A 16,607-nucleotide genomic window follows, 5' to 3' on the forward strand; every position below is an offset into this window, starting at 1 on the left:
TGAAAAACTTAACCATGATTTCTAAGTCAAAAGGGGCCATAATTCAGTCAAAATCCTTGATGAGTTATGTGCTCTTGCCTATAACTGGACATGGTGATGGTAAACAAGTGTTGAAAGTTTCAAAGCTTTATCTCAAAAGACTTTGTCAAGATGTGGACTGGTACGAAATATTAACCCAGATTTCTAAGTCAAAAAGGGCCATAATTCAGCCAAACTCCTTGATGGAGTTATGTGCTCTTGCCTATAACTGGACATGGTGATGGTAAACAAGTGTTGAAAGTTTCAAAGCTTTATCTCAAAAGACTTTGTCAAAATATGAACTGGTACGAAAAACTTAACCATGATTTCTAAGTCAAAAGGGGCCATAATTCAGCCAAAATCCTTGATGGAGTTATGTGCTCTTGCCTATAACTGGCCATGATGATGGTAAACAAGTGTTGAAAGTTTCAAAGCTTTATCTCAAAAGACTTTGTCAAAATGTGGATTGGTACGAAAAACTTAACCCAAGGTGTGACGCCGACGCCGACACCGACGCAGACGCCGTGGTGAGTAGGATAGCTCTACTTATTCTTCGAATAGTCGAGCTAAAAATGGAAAAAGATGAATTTGATAAGCGATTTCTTGGTGTTAAAAGTGAATTTACTACTTAAACAGAAGGGGTGGAGTTACACATCTTTAAAAATATTGAGTTACATGCGGTGAAGGTTCCCTATTTTGCTTTCACTCTTAGATTATATATTATGGAAGAAATTTAGGTAGGTTTTACGTCTGCGCTAAGGTTATTTTTAAAAGAAGTAAGCAAACCTCAAAACAGAAACACAGGATTCAACCTTATTTTTTCAATGTTGAAGTATGAATTCTTTCTCATTAAATCGTTTATTTGAGGCACCATAGAAAAAATGATACTGACATTTTTATTTTGTGTTTTATAATTGTTTACCAATAGTTTGATGTTTCTTTTATCAAAGTTAATGGTAAAATGAGTTCTCTGCAAATGTTTTGGATAGTGGTCATCACTTTGAAATTTGTCTCTACTTGAGCTTGAGGAGATACCATAAGTTATACAAAATATATAAAAAAAAACGGCACGGTAAAAATTGTTTAAAAATTGCAAAATAGTGTGAAACACGGTTACCTTTCAGAATATACCAAGCAAAGGCCATATTGTAAACATTACAATTAGTGATCTAATACCTTAATTTAAAAATTAACCTTTAAGGGGCCATAACTCAGGAAACAAATTCAACCTGAAAACGCCAATAATATACAAAAGTAGCCATGATATTGAACCTTCTTGCAAATTGTTTGGTTGAAATCCATCAAGCTATAGTAATAGTCAAGAAAAGTTCATAATAGACAGACAGACTGACAGGACAAAATCGATGTACAGTTATAATTCCATGTTGCTTTCAAGTTGATTATGAGTTATCCTCCATAATACCAATAACATAAATATTTAGACATATATGCATCCATCATTTTCCTATTTTCTGCATCCCATCACTGGGTGCATGGAACACATAATTCATGTTAGTAATAAATATGTAGAATATATGTACAGAAGGTGCAAACAAAACAATAAGCATCATTTATTACATATGTTTATTCTAGCCATCTTTCGACAAAATAAGAATCAAACAGGAAAATAAATAAAATAACTTATCACAAATGCTTCTAGCATACAGATTCTAAACATATATAAACCCTCAAAGAAATACATATAATGCTGTATACTACAGGACGGAGAAAGATCAGTGTTCAGAAAAACAAAATGTAAAGGAAAACAATCTTTGTGCAACTACATCTTGATAAATATAAAATTTATATTATGGTCCTGATAACAGGTCATCTGCATGTAAACTGTTAGGAATTTGTGACTGAAACGTCAATAAAGCAATGTCTTTAAGACGTTGAAAGCAAAGTTTGTTTAAGTTTAATTGCAAACATTTTAATCCTGGCAAATACTTAGATGTGCTCATGAAGATACAGGTTAAGATTCAAAATGCTTGAAATAATTTCGAAGAATTTTTAAACAGAAAAAATGATTTACCTAGTATTTTCATTGCAAATGACCTGGGAAAGTTAATCTCCAAATCTAAAAAGATCATTCACTTCGGTTGTAGCAGTGATGAAATTGATCATAAAGTCTGAAGTTTTTCAAAGGATGTTTTCAGATTTTGTTATAATTAACAAATTTATTTATTTATTTATTTGGGTTTTACGGTGCACCAACACAGTATAGGTTATATGGCGCCAAACTGGACTACAAATTTTGGTTCCACATCTCATTTACATCGAAATAAAAACATGAGGTATGGAATCAAAATCTGCATACCTGCTGGAATCACAGAGTTACATCAAATCCAAGTGTTAAGACCCTATTAATTGCCTCTTACTATCATGCAAGGCAAGGGTAAGGCAGTGGTTCCAATTCTTTTCATACACAGATCGTCCCAGAACTACATGGGGCTATACTTAACAAAAGTCAAAAAGTCAAAATTTAAGACAATGTTTAATCTGATCTTAGGCTTAGCTTAATCTTAGGCTAACTAAATATCCTTAAAAACAACTAAAAAACTATCGTTACTAAAAAACCTATCATTTTGAATAGAATGCATTGCAACTACACAACTACAACAGTAACTGAGAACTTTACTATACTGAGATGACCAACACAAGATGATAAACAAGAGCTGTCTGATGACAGCGCGCTCGACTATTCGAAGAATTGATTGAAGAATGGGGTCAAAATATTTCCACGTTTATTCAGACAAAAGGAATAAATAGATTAGACAAACAATGTTCCTGTATTACTTTGATTTCGATAAGTCTTGCACTAAATGGCAATATATAAGCCAATTTCAAAGTCCAAAAAGGGCCATAATTCAGTCAAAATAGTTATGTACTCTTGCCTACAGATGGAAATCATAATGATAAACAAGTGTTCAAAGTTTAAAGGCCATATGTCAAATAGTTTTGACAAAACATGGACTTGTATGAAAACAGAACCAATTTCAAAATCCAAAAAGGACTATAATTCAGCCAAAATAGATGACAGAGTTATGTTCTCTTTCCTACAGATAGAGACTATTATACTAAACAAGTGATAAAAGTTTCAAAGCCATATGTCAAACACTTTACAAACAAGAGGGCCAAGATGGCCCTAGGTCGCTCACCTAAGAAACACTCCATAACAGTTTAAAACATGTTTGACCTAGTGATTTCATGGAAACAAATATTCTGACCAATTTTCATTAAGATTGGACCAAAAAATTGGTCTCTTGCGATAAAACAAGCATTTTCTTAGATATGACCTAGTTTTTGACCCTAGATGACCCATGTTCAAACTCGACCTAGATTTTATCAAGGCAATCATTCTGACCAAAATTCATGAAGATCAACTGAAAAATACAGCCTCTATCACATACAGAAGTTTTTTCTTTGATTTGACCAAGTGACCTAGTTTTTGACCTCAGATGACCCATATTCAAATTCGACCTAGATTTCATTAAGGCAATCAACCTGACCAAATTTCATAAAAATCAATTGAAAAAAACAGTCTCTATCGCATACACAAGATTTTTCTTTAATTTGAACTAGTGACCTAGTTTTTGACCTCAGATAACCCATATTCAAAATCGACCTAGATTTCATCAAGGCAATCACTCTGACCAAATTTCATGAAGATCAATTGAAAAATACATCCTCTATTGCATACACAATGTTTTTCTTTGATTTGACCTAGTGACCTAGTTTTTGACCCCAGATGACCCACTTTCGAACTCGGCCTAGATTTTATCAAGGTAATCATTCTGGCTAAATTTCATGAAGATCAGTTGAAAAATACCGCCTCTATTGCATACACAAGGTTTTTCTTTGATTTGACCTAGTGACCTAGTTTTTGACCCAAGATGACCCATTTTCGAACTTGGTCTAAATTTCATCAAGGTAATCATTCTGACCAAAATTCATGAAGATCAATTGAAAAATACAGCCTCTATCGCATACACAAGGTTTTTACGTGATATGACCTAGTGACTAGTTTTTGATCCAAGATGACCCATTTTCGAACTCGGCCTAGATTTCATCAAGGTAATCATTCTGACCAAAATTCATGAAGATCAATTGAAAAATACCGCCTTTATCGCATACACAAGGTTTTTCTTTGATTTGAACTAGTGACCTAGTTTTTGACCCGAGATGACCCATTTTCGAACTCGGCCTAGATTTCATCAAGGCAATCATTCTGACCAAAATTCATGAAGATCAATTGAAAAATACAGCCTCTATCGCATACACAAGGTTTTTCTTTGATTTGACCTAGTGACCTAGTTTTTGACCCAAGATGACCCATTTTCGAACTCCGCCTAGATTTCATCAAGGTTATCATTCTGACCAATATTCATGAAGAAGAATTGAAAAATACAGCCTCTATCGCATACACAAGGTTTTTCTTTGATTTGACCTATGACCTAGTTTTTGACCCCAGATGACCCACTTTCGAACTCGGCTTAGATTTCATCAAGATTATCATTCTGACCAATATTCATGAAGATTAATTGAAAAATACCGCCTCTATCGCATACACAAGGTTTTTCTTTGATTTGACCTAGTGACCTAGTTTTTGACCCGAGATGACCCATTTTCGAACTCGGCCTAGATTTCATCAAAGTTATCATTCTGACCAATATTCATAAAGATTAAATGAAAAATACAGCCTCTATCGCATACACAAGGTTTTTCTTTGATTTGACCTAGTGACCTAGTTTTTGACCCGAGATGACCCATTTTCGAACTCGGCCTAGATTTCATCAAGGTTAACATTCTGACCAATATTCATGAAGATTAATTGAAAAATACAGCCTCTATCGCATACACAAGCTAAATGTTGACAGACGACAGACGACGGACGACAGACGACAGACGACGGACGACGGACGCCGGACATCGAGCGATCAGAAAAACTCACCTGAGCATTGCTCAGGTGAGCTAAAAATATGAACTGGTACGAAAAACTTAACAAAGATTTCTAAGTCAAAATGGGCCATAATTCAGCCAAAATCCTTGATGGAGTTATGTACTCTTGCCTATAACTGGACATGGTGATGGTAAACAGGTGTTGAAAGTTTCAAAGCTTTATCTCAAAAGACTTTGTCAAAATATGAATTGGTACGAAATATTAACCCAGATTTCTAAGTCAAAAAGGGCCATAATTCAGCCAAAATCCTTGATGGAGTTATGTACTCCTGCCTATAACTGGACATGGTGATGGTAAACAAGTATTGAAAGTTTCAAAGCTTTATCTCAAAAGACTTTGTCAAAATATGAACTGGTACGAAAAACTTAACCATGATTTCTAAGACAAAAGGGGCCATAATTCAGCCAAAATCCTTGATGGAGTTATGTACTCTTGCCTATAACTGGACATGGTGATGGTAAACAGGTGTTGAAAGTTTCAAAGCTTTATCTCAAAAGACTGTCAAAATATGAACTGGTACGAAATATTAACACAGATTTCTAAGTCAAAAAGGGCCATAATTCAGCCAAAGTCCTTGATGGAGTTATGTGCTCTTACCTATAACTGGAAATGGTGATGGTAAACAAATATTGAAAGTTTCAAAGCTTTATCTCAAAAGACTTTGTCAAAATTTCTGATCTCCCTGTGGGGGCTTTGTCTCACTCTGTCCATCTGGTCAGATCGCTCTGTGTCTGTACTAGTAGAGGATGATTTCGCGCCCTGTGTGGCTGCAGTTGCTGTAAAGCGCCTTTGAACGTGTTTATCATGAAAAGGGCGCTATATAAATCTGGTATAATAATAATAATAATATGAACTGGTACGAAAAACTTAACCATGATTTCTAAGTCAAAAGGGGCCATAATTCAGCCAAAATCCTTGACTGAGTTATGTGCTCTTGCCTATAACTGGCCATGATGATGGTAAACAAGTGTTGAAAGTTTCAAAGCTTTATCTCAAAAGACTTTGTCAAAATGTGGACTGGTACGAAAAACTTAACCCAAGGTGTGACGCCGACGCCGACGCTGACACAGACGCCGTGGTGAGTAGGATAGCTCTACTTATTCTTCGAATAGTCGAGCTAAAAAATGGCTGACAAATGTTGTCACAATTTGACTGATAACAGACTTAACATGATATGTATCTAAACCCATTAGGTTTAGAAGTATATCATCAAAACACAGAAATATTTGATTAACAAACAACATCATTACTAACAATCTACCTATCCATTAGTCTTATCATTCACTACCGTACTACCCCGTAAGATGGATACTTAAAATATTCTCAAAATGTTGTCCCCCTTTAAAAATGAATGCCACTTGTAAAGATAATAAAATAAACAACTGCTGAGAACTATGTTCCACCTAGTTATGTGAAATTTCAGCACTGGGACATTATTGTAAATATATCAAAATGAAGATATGTAACAGTTCTTTGAAAATCATGAGCTTACTGTCCGTAAGTGTGGCCTCTTTGAGCAGTCCTTTCCTGAAATTCAATGTACACCGGTATATCAGTAATCTGACAATTGTTTTGTAAAGTAATATGCATGTTTTTATATGCTGTTCAATTTTGATGTGAAAAAAAACCCTTTCTTTCTTTGATTTGATGTTGTCTGAGTTTTTTTCTCAAAATGTAAGACTAACCATTAAATAATTTCATAAACAGTGTCAGAAATTACATATTCACACCAGAGACAGTATGCAAACTATTGTCTTGTTATTACAGCATCAGTCATATGACACATGTCATTTTTTACTTCAGAAATAATAAATATACATCTAAATCTTATCAGTGAATAAAATATAGGTAGGAGTTTTGATGTGTAATGATTAAATAATGCGTCTTTATTCTAGCCAAATGTGATGTATAACAACAACATATAAATTTGAAAACATTTTTTTTTTCTTTGAGGTATGTTGTATATAAAAAAATTATTTAAAACATATATGTAAATAATGGAATGTGGCATGATGCTGAAAAAAAAGTCAGCTGTTCTACAAATGTAAATAACATTACTGGAATGTGCAATGAAGTTACAGAATATTTATAGTACACATTATTACACGACTCCTCATATATATGACAGATCTCATATGATTTGTTTGTCTCTGTATAATAGAAATATTGACCTACCCATGAATTTTTAAGTCCAAAAGGGGCATTAATTCTTGCAAAAAGCAATGCAGAGTTACGGTACTTGCTGTGCAGTGTCAGCTTTTAATGGCCCATAACTGCTCCAAGTTTTAAAGCAATAGCTTTGTTGGTAAAGGAGAAAAGTTGACCTAAACGCAAAACTTAACCAAGAAATCTGATACTTTCTAAGTCCAAAAGGGGCCATAATTCTTTCAAAAAGCAGGATGGAGTTATGTTTCTTGCTGTACAGAGTCAGCTTTTGATGGTGAACAAGTGTTGCAAGTTTTAAAGCAATAGCTTTGATAGTTTAGGAGAAAAGCTGACCTAAACACAAAACTTAACCAAGAAATCTGATTTTCTAAGTCCAAAAGGGGCCATAATTCTTGCAAAAAGCAAGATGGAGTTATGTTTCTTGTTGTACAGAGTCAGCTTTAGATGGTGAACAAGTGTTGCAAGTTTCAAAGCAATAGCTTTAATAGTTTAGGAGAAAAGTTGACCTAAACATAAAACTTAACCAAGAAATCCGATATTTTCTATAAGTCCAAAAAGGGCCACAATTCTTGCAAAAAGCTGGATGGAGTTATGTTTCTTGCTGTACAGAATCAGTTAATGATGGTGAACAAGTGTTGCAAGTTATAAAACAACAGCTTTGATAGTTTAGGAGAAAAGCTGACCTAAACATAAAACTTAATCAGGCAACGCCGACATCGACGCCGATCAAGAGATGACAATAACTCATCATTTTTTTTCAAAAAATCAGATGAGCTAACAATATATGACCAATCCATATTAATGTATTTACTAAGTAACAGTAAAAATATGTGAAAATTTATTTATTATGTTGTGTAATGAAACACTTATTAAGTGACTTGCTGGTCAATAGTCAAAATTATCAGCCCACAATCCAATTCAATTAGTGTATCTGATAGTGAAACCTTAGACATAGTCCCAAGAACTGACTTTTAACCAGTCGGTGAGTAATTAGAAAGATATGCTACACAAATAAGGCTTAATCTTCTTCCTGCTTTAAACAACATTTGAATGCTTGTGCCTGGTGGACAATATGTCAGTGTCTGAAAGAATGGCAAGAATTCTTCCAAGACAAAACAAAAATAGAATACAAGTGATACAAATAACAACATGTGTTCCTGCTTGAGATGTTACATATGTAAAATACTACATACATATCAAACCTTTCCTTTTATTTCCCAGGTGTTATCATTGGCATTCAGTCCTTTAATACTCAATTTTTATCCAAAAAGAAGTTTTGTATACGACCAAGAACCTATTTATACATGTGTCAAAGAGTCCTTTCTTGCAAGTGTCACAGATAAAACTTTGAGTCAAGTAATCAAATTCAACCTTTGCCAACTAATTGCATGCCAACTTAAAAACACATTTTTTAACAAACACTAATAACAAACACTTTTGCAATATATTTATAAACATTCAATCTGTAGACAAAAATGGCAAAAAATAAATAAACATTACATTCATTTGTGCTACATTATTTCTAACAAGTGCAATAAACTATAAAAGTAATAATAATAGATAATCTCTGAATGACTGACACATATGGTGCACAAACAACAAGACAAAAGTGAAAGAAACAAGAGCTGTCAGTTGACAGCACACTCGACTATTCTCAGTGCTTGATAGTATAATATAAGCTATGAGTAAAACTTTAACATTACAATAAGCATATTCTTAAATATATAAGTCGAAAAGGGGCCATAATTCAGTCAAAATGCTTGATAGAGTTTTCTGCTCCTGTTTACAGACTGGGGTCATGATGGTAAACAATTATGCAAAATATGAAAGCAATATCTTAATGGACTTTGAAAATATTTGGGGTGGTACGCAAACTTTAACATTATAATAAGCATATTCTAAGTCGAAAAGGAGCCATAATTCAGTCAAAATGCTTGATAGATTTGTCTGCTCTTGTTTACAGACTGGGGTCATGATGGTAAACAAGTATGCAAAATATGAAAGCAATATCTCAATGGACTTTGAAAATATTTGGGGTGGTATGCAAACTTTAACATTTGTGTGACGCTCATGCTAACGCCGGGGCGAGTAGGATAGCTCCCCTATTCTTCGAATAGTCGTGCTAAAAATGAATTACAAGTAATCTATCAATCTTTGGTCATTTAGCACTAGCAAACCCATTACAAATAGTTTAACCTTACAATTCAAGCTGCAGTAAGTTTTCATATCTTTGGAATGATTATTATCACTACAAGATAACATATCCTTCTTATTTGAAAAAATATGTGTAAAAACAATAATATTTGGCTATCTAATATATTTGTGACTTGTGAAAATCAGTAACAAGTAAGTCCCATTCTGAACAGCAAACTGCAATACAAGTCATGGCTCATTGGCCAAACTCATCACTACTTGTAAGCCATCACTAAAGTCACACTTAATTAGTGAGCCACATACAACCTTAAAAAGTTCAAAACAAAGTTTTAGGACAAGTGATAAGCTGGTGCAGTTGTTCCTTGACTATCAAACTATTTTGCCATCCTGTGGTCACTGGTATCTCATTATGTTTTTACAGATCTACAGACCATCCTGTCGCAGCAGATTCCATACTCTGTGAGACACTGTCCCCGTCTTCACCCATGGCCAGGCGACGTCCCATTACAGCCTAAAACAGAGAAAAATTTATTTAGTACAAACACTATAACTGCCTGTCATTTACCACCTGTAACAGTAACTTTAACATAGAAGATGGTTGTAAAAGATATGTACAAATATCGCTGCTTTTAACATTATTATATATATTTCTGAAGGACACACATCCCAATCAGTTCCCGATAGCTGCAAAGATAGATTTTGCCTATGTGCATCTACATATTTATTTCTTATGGCAAATACTGACATTTTGGTAGCTGTAAAAAGTCTCCCTGTACTTGGACTCAGTGTTGTTACATTTCCTGGTACTTTGGGATCATGCAGTACATCATTTTTACTGCAATAGAATTCCGTTTAAGCTGGTGCTAGTGGGCATGAAGGTTGCTGCATGAACAGACTTGATCAAACAGAGTCTGCTATTATGTTGCTTGGTTGCGTTCTGTGCTTCCAAAGGATCTTTTCACAGATTTTATCATAAAATATAAATATGGCTAAGAGCATTTCCAAACGGTCTGTCATCCTTTCTATACCAGTGTCATGGTTATCAACAACAACAGCCGACCAACAATGATTTTAGAGGTAAAAATGGTGTTTACTTTCACATGCTCCAAATTCTGCTAATAATTCCCATTGGCAATAGTCGCAAATATAGCCACATCACAAAATTAACCACTTATGCAGTATTTACACAAACAGTAAATTATACAATGAAACATTTTAGTGATGAACTATTTTCAGAGGTGCATTATTACTTACATATTAGTTTAAGAACATGACTGTAATACCTTTTTCAGTATATCTGCAATGGACGTAAGTTGTTCTTGGCTGGCATTGCTTAGATCATCCAGTTGGTGAGGATGTCGTTTGGATATAGACTTCAAATGGTCCTTCTGATCTTGTAACTCCATAGACTGAAGTACAAATGATGGTAAACCTTCTGACTGTTGGGGAGCCAGTCTCTCATCTATCTCAGAAATCTTAACCAGTCTAGGCGCACCATCATTCTGTCCTGGAACCTGCATATTCCTCCCTGCTGGCCCTGGTGATTGCTTTGCAAAAACATTATTTCCAGATACTCTGTTTCCACAAAGCATTCCCTCAGAAATACTTTGCCTTTTGTTCAGTCTAGACTTCAGTTCATCAGCCATACTGCCTCGTGGTGCATTATTTTGTACACTTTTACTGACTAATGAGACAGACCTGGTAATTTGTGGGGGTGGAGGTGGTGGGGGTGGGGGTATGGGGGATGAAGGCTCCCTAATCAGTAATGGGGCATCCTTTTTTCCTGTTGTGGTGTCCGCACCCATCTTGGGTGCAAGAGGATCTTTTCTGAGCGTAACTCTAATTGTATTTTTCTTTGGACTTGGTATATTTTCAGCATTGCCATGTTCTGCTTTTTTAGATTGTTTGACTACATTAGCTGGCACTTCAGAGTTAGTACCACCACTATGATTAGATAGTGATCTCCTTTTAGGTGTTGACCCGCTATCATGGCCCTTTTCTCTGTCCAAAATGCCATCTAGTGACTGAGATTTTCTATTACTTTGTTCAGTTTCAGGTAACAGCATTGTGTTATATTCCCTACTAGTTTTGTGGATAGATTTATCTGTTTCAGGTTCAACTTCACTTTTATTCCATTCTTGTGTACTCTTATGCTGTTCCAATGTGTCTTCATTCAATTTTTTAGACCTATTACTCAACATCAAACTCCTTCTAGGAGTTACGACCGGCTTTTTCTTCTTTTCAACAACTTCACTTAAATCTAACTTAACTCTTATCTGTTCTGGTTTGTCTGTATTTCTTTGACTGGCATCATCGGCCTTTGTGGACTTATTCTGTATCTGCATATTATTTTTCAAAGCAATAGCTGGGTCCAAAGACTTCATATTATCAGCATATAAAGATTCAGTTAGTGATTTTTCCCTAGATGCCAACATTGTGTTGAGCACTACCCTTATACCATCATTTTTAGTTTGTTTTGAAGACATAGCTTCTTTTTCACCAAACAATTCAACAGACTTACTGGTCTTGCCTACTTGATCATTTTTATCAAAATGAGAATCTTGAAGTTCTTTCTCAGTTTTCTTGCTTCCAACAGACTTCAGTTTGTCAGTTTGCGTAATGTTACCTTGGTGAACCTCTTCATTATTACCCTTTTCAGATATATTGTTGTCCTCAAGTCCAGATATTAATGACTTGTTACCAATATTTTTCTTTCCAGTCTCCAATCTGTCTGCAGTGTTCCAATTAGACATTCCATCACTTTCTGACAATAAAGACCTAGTTCCTTTATTGCTCTCTGTAACCTCTAACATTTGAGATCTATTACTTTTATTTGCTACATCAGTCTCAATATTTTGTAGTTTGTTCTCTCTGCTTATATGTTTGATCTCAGGTTTTGCAGAGTGGTTTCCATCTATTAATATTTCAGATTTGACACTACTTGCTTTGCTTTCCACATTTACCTGTTCAAATCCAGACCTTTGAGATTCATTACCTGTATTCGTCTCTTCATTCTCAGATCGCTGTGATTTTTCTCCGTTAGGAAACTTTTCTTGAGAAATATTTCGCTTTTTAGAATCAAACTTTTTGGACCTACTGTAGTTTTTCATTTGCACAGTCTCTTGCATTTGTGGATTATTCCTTAGTTTAAGCTCGTCTACGACAGACATCTGTGTTTCATTCACACCATCATTTAGTTCAGAATCATTGGAATACTTACTGGTAATTTCCATAACATCAGAGTCTAAATTCTGTCTTTTAAATTGGTTCCTGTCACTAAATCTTTCACTCATTACTTCATATTCCATATCCTCAACACAAATCTCATTTTCTTTAGAAACACTTTTTCTGCCTGTTGGTTCTATATTCTCACTTACTCTAACAGTTTCATTCCTTTTCAGATTTTCAATTTTGCTTTCATAATCCACATCATCTATCTGTCTTAAATTAGCCCCATTTGTAACAGGTCTCTTTACTGACAAATCAAAGAAACTGTCATATGATTTTTCTGCGTATGTTTCTGTTTTAGCACTGGACATTTTCTGGTTTTGTATATTCCTTTCAGTAAGATCCTCACTGCTAGCAATTTTGGAGCTTCTACTTTCAGACAGTCTTCCTGGATTCTCTATGATTTTCTTTGTCAGTGATTTCTTTTTCTTTGGTGAAGGAGGTCTCCTGTTATCAAATGATTCTCTCATCAAGAACTCTTCACTGTAGTTATTCAAATCCTTGGCTTTGTTTCTACGTCTCCTTCTAGCAGATTCATTCAGAGCAGACATGTCCACTTTGGTAGGACTTGGTGGTGTTGGACTTCTATTGCTCAAGCTTGATGACAACCTTAATCTCATGTCTCCATTGTCTCGGTCAGTGCCTCTTCCAAGACTCCTTCGATGTTCGCTTTGGTCAGTATGATCATCTAGACTAACAGAAACCCAACCTGAAGTATCTCTACTAATTCTCTCCCTTTCGGCTCTAAATTCATCTCTTGCGGACTGCAAGGAAAGCTCAAGGTTTGGTATCATGACATTTATTTCTGTCTTTGGCACAGTCTGTTTGCTTACAGATTTAGAATAAATATTATCTTCATCTGAAGTCAGTACTGAGCTTTCATCACTGTCTGAACTCGTATCATTATCCTCACTAGAACTGTCTCTTAGATTCTTCAAAGTAAATTCTGATTCATCTGAGGATACTTTTTCAGTCAGACTGGTCACAGTATCACTATCCCATTCCCCTAAATGGCTTGAAACTCTAGAGGAAATTCCAGAACTTCTAGATGAGTTTTCGCCCATATTTCTTGAGGCTGGCTTAGTATTATTTTTCTTCTTAGTAGAAACTCTTTCACTTTTAAAGTTTGATTTGGTTTCAACATTGTCCTTCCTGTAAGACTGGTTTCCTTTTTCACTGTGGGAAACCAGAAAGCTATGAAGTATCCCAGATTTCCCAGAATCGAGTGTGCCGGTAACCAAGCTGATGATGGTACGTGTAGACTGGACATCTTGAAGAGCAGATTCAGGTACACCTGCTTTCTGGAACAGTTCTCTCCAAGCAGGTGGGAATGCAAGGTTTTCAAGTATCTGTAGAATATCCTGGAAATATATGAAAATGTATTAGACTGATGTCCTTATAAGCTCCTACTTCAAACAAGTAGATGGATGGCTGTTTCCTGGTCCTGGCCATTACCAGAATGAGCCAGAGGATTAGACCTTTCCCAGGAGAGATCAGACGCAACTATTTCGATGTTTGTCAGAAGTGATATAGTACAGGAAAACTCATAAAAATGTTTGAAACATTTCTTGATTCATACAGTAAATGTATATATTTATCAATAAAATAGACAAAAATCAGGAAAATGAAGAACAAGAGCTGTCGGAGGACAGCAACGCTCGACTATTTAACAGCCTTGTCGCTTGAATGAATAAGAAAGTCGAAAAAGGGGCATAATTTAGTAAAAAAGTAAAATAGGGTTATGGAACCTGCAAAGTGCTTATCAGCTCATGACAGTGGACAAGTGTATGAAGTTTCAATCCATTCCCATTAGTGGGTACTGAGATACCAGCTTACATATAAGAATTTAACCCAAAAACTCCTAAGTTGAAAAAGGGGCATAATTTTGTAAAATGCAAAGTTGAGTTATTGATCCTTTACACTGCATATCATATCATGACAGTGAACTAGTGTGTGAAGTTTCAATCCTTTCCCATTAGTGGATACTGAGATACCAGCTTACATACAAAAACTTAACCAAAAATTTCTATGTTGAAAAAGGGGCATAATTTTGTAAAAAAGCAAAATAATGTTATGGGACCTGCTTTGTGCATGTCAGATCATGACAGTGAACAAGTGTGTGAAGTTTCAATCCATTCCCATTAGTGAGTACTGAGATACCAGCTTACATACAAAACCTTAACCAAAAAATTCTAAGTCGAAAAAGGGGCATAATTTTGTAAAAAAGCAAAATAGAGTTATGGAACCTGTGCAATGTAAGTCAGTTTATCACAGTAAATAAGGTGTGAAGTTTCAATTCATTCCCACAAGTGGTTACTGAGATACCAGCTTACATACAAAACCCTAACCAAAAATTTCTAAGTCAAAAAAGGGGCATAATTTTGTAAAAAAGCAAAACAGAGTTATGGAACCTGTGCAATGTAAGTCAGTTTATCACAGTGAATAAGTGTGTGAAGTTTCAATCCATTCCCACAAGTGGTTGCTGAGATACCAGCTTACATACAAAAACTTAACCAAATCGGGACGCGGACGCGGACGCCGATGCGGACGCCGACGCAGATGCGGACGCCGACGCATGGGCGAGTCCAATAGCTCTACTATTCTATGAATAGTCGAGCTAAAAAGTTACAGCCTATACAATGTCTATTATGATACCATAATGGCAAGAGATCTTTTGTGCCAGACTTATGGACCTTGTCATATATGATAAGGGTGATGATGAGAAACAGCTGTATTTTAAAAGGACTGGCCTCCAGATTGTTCGACAACAACAAAAAAAAATGTTTTTTGATATCTGGAAATAAATGCTATATTTCTTAAGAAGGCTTTAAAACTTAAAGGTCCAGTACTAAGGAAAGTGAACATTTTAATTTCTTTTAAAAAGCACAGAAACTATTTCATTTTATTGGAAAATATATCGCAGTATATGTACAATTATTTTTCTATGAAGTATGAAGAAAGTTAAAAAGACCTGGGGGGTCATTCTATCGATTCATTGAAATTTCAACAAAATACACATACATTTCTTTGAGTTCCAAAGACCTTCTGTAAATTTTGACCTGCCAATCTTCATTATTTAGTGTCTTGCAGAAGTCTATGCACTGGCTATGAAAAAAATTGCCAACTCACTTTCCCTTAGTAATGGACCTTTAATTACTGACAAAGTATATGTTACGGAAACACATGAGAATTTGCTGTCTTTTGTACTTTTTACGATGAAAATCAAGAAGCGTTTGTAACGCTTTACTCCAGGTAAACTGCCTCGATTATAAATATCTATATTTTGAAGTCATAATTCACTTTTTCTGCTATAGCGCTATTGGTTACAGCGACTGGAAAATGTCTTTATTGCCGCGGCGGTCCAGGGTTTGATTCCCGACACAGTCATCTTTTTTTCTTGATTTGGAATTTTTAAAATATTTTAGAAACAAAAACTCATATTCTAATTTTCATAATATGACCAAACTTCCATTTGAAAGAAAGATTATTTTTAGCCAAATCTGGAGGCCAGTGAAGTGTAAGAAAACTTGCAAGAAATTGAAAACAAAGCAAAACATAATAAGATATTGATGCAAGAGTCAAACAAACAATAAATCTATCCTCATGTTACATATACTGTAAACCTAAAAATGGTTTCGCGCTATTTAAGTTAGCGACTTTTGCGGTTGATGTGTGTCCGCAAAGTTTTGTAGCCGCGAACCAGCCTGCTACCATGAAAACGTGAAAGTTTGCGAAAGTTTGTAGTTTTCATTGTAAATGACAACAATGCTGTGATTTGCCATTTATTTTCTAAGCTGGTAATAAAAATTTGCTTGGAAAAGTCTGACATGATCTTTTTTATTAATTGAGATGTTTAAAATCTAATAATGTAGAAATTAAATATTATATTATATTTATATTATACACTTATATCACAGATAAAGTAATTCAAGCAAGCATGTGATACAAACAAATACATCGTCTATGGGACAATATGCAAACATTTTATTTTAGCGGAAATAGATAATTATGATAAACACTGACAATAGTAAAATATTTGTTTGAGCTTGGCTATGTTACTGTATGAGAAATAAATGTTATT

The 16,607-nt window shown here is 34.9% G+C and overlaps 1 protein-coding gene across 1 annotated transcript in view; it reads right to left on the reverse strand.

Annotated features, from left to right (window-relative positions):
• Positions 1-974: 974 nt before the first annotated feature.
• Positions 975-16,607, reverse strand: part of LOC123558283 (uncharacterized) — a 42,086-nt gene continuing 26,453 nt past the window's right edge. The window contains exons 16-17 of the mRNA XM_053543110.1: positions 10,582-13,887; positions 975-9,809 (exon numbers count right to left, since the gene is read on the reverse strand). Of these exons, the coding sequence (XP_053399085.1) occupies positions 9,714-9,809; positions 10,582-13,887 (3,402 nt within the window). The 3' untranslated portion in view covers positions 975-9,713. The remainder of the gene's footprint in view (positions 9,810-10,581; positions 13,888-16,607) is intronic.

Source organism: Mercenaria mercenaria, chromosome 5 (genome assembly GCF_021730395.1).
Source record: "Mercenaria mercenaria strain notata chromosome 5, MADL_Memer_1, whole genome shotgun sequence".
In the NCBI taxonomy this organism is placed as follows: domain Eukaryota; kingdom Metazoa; phylum Mollusca; class Bivalvia; order Venerida; family Veneridae; genus Mercenaria; species Mercenaria mercenaria.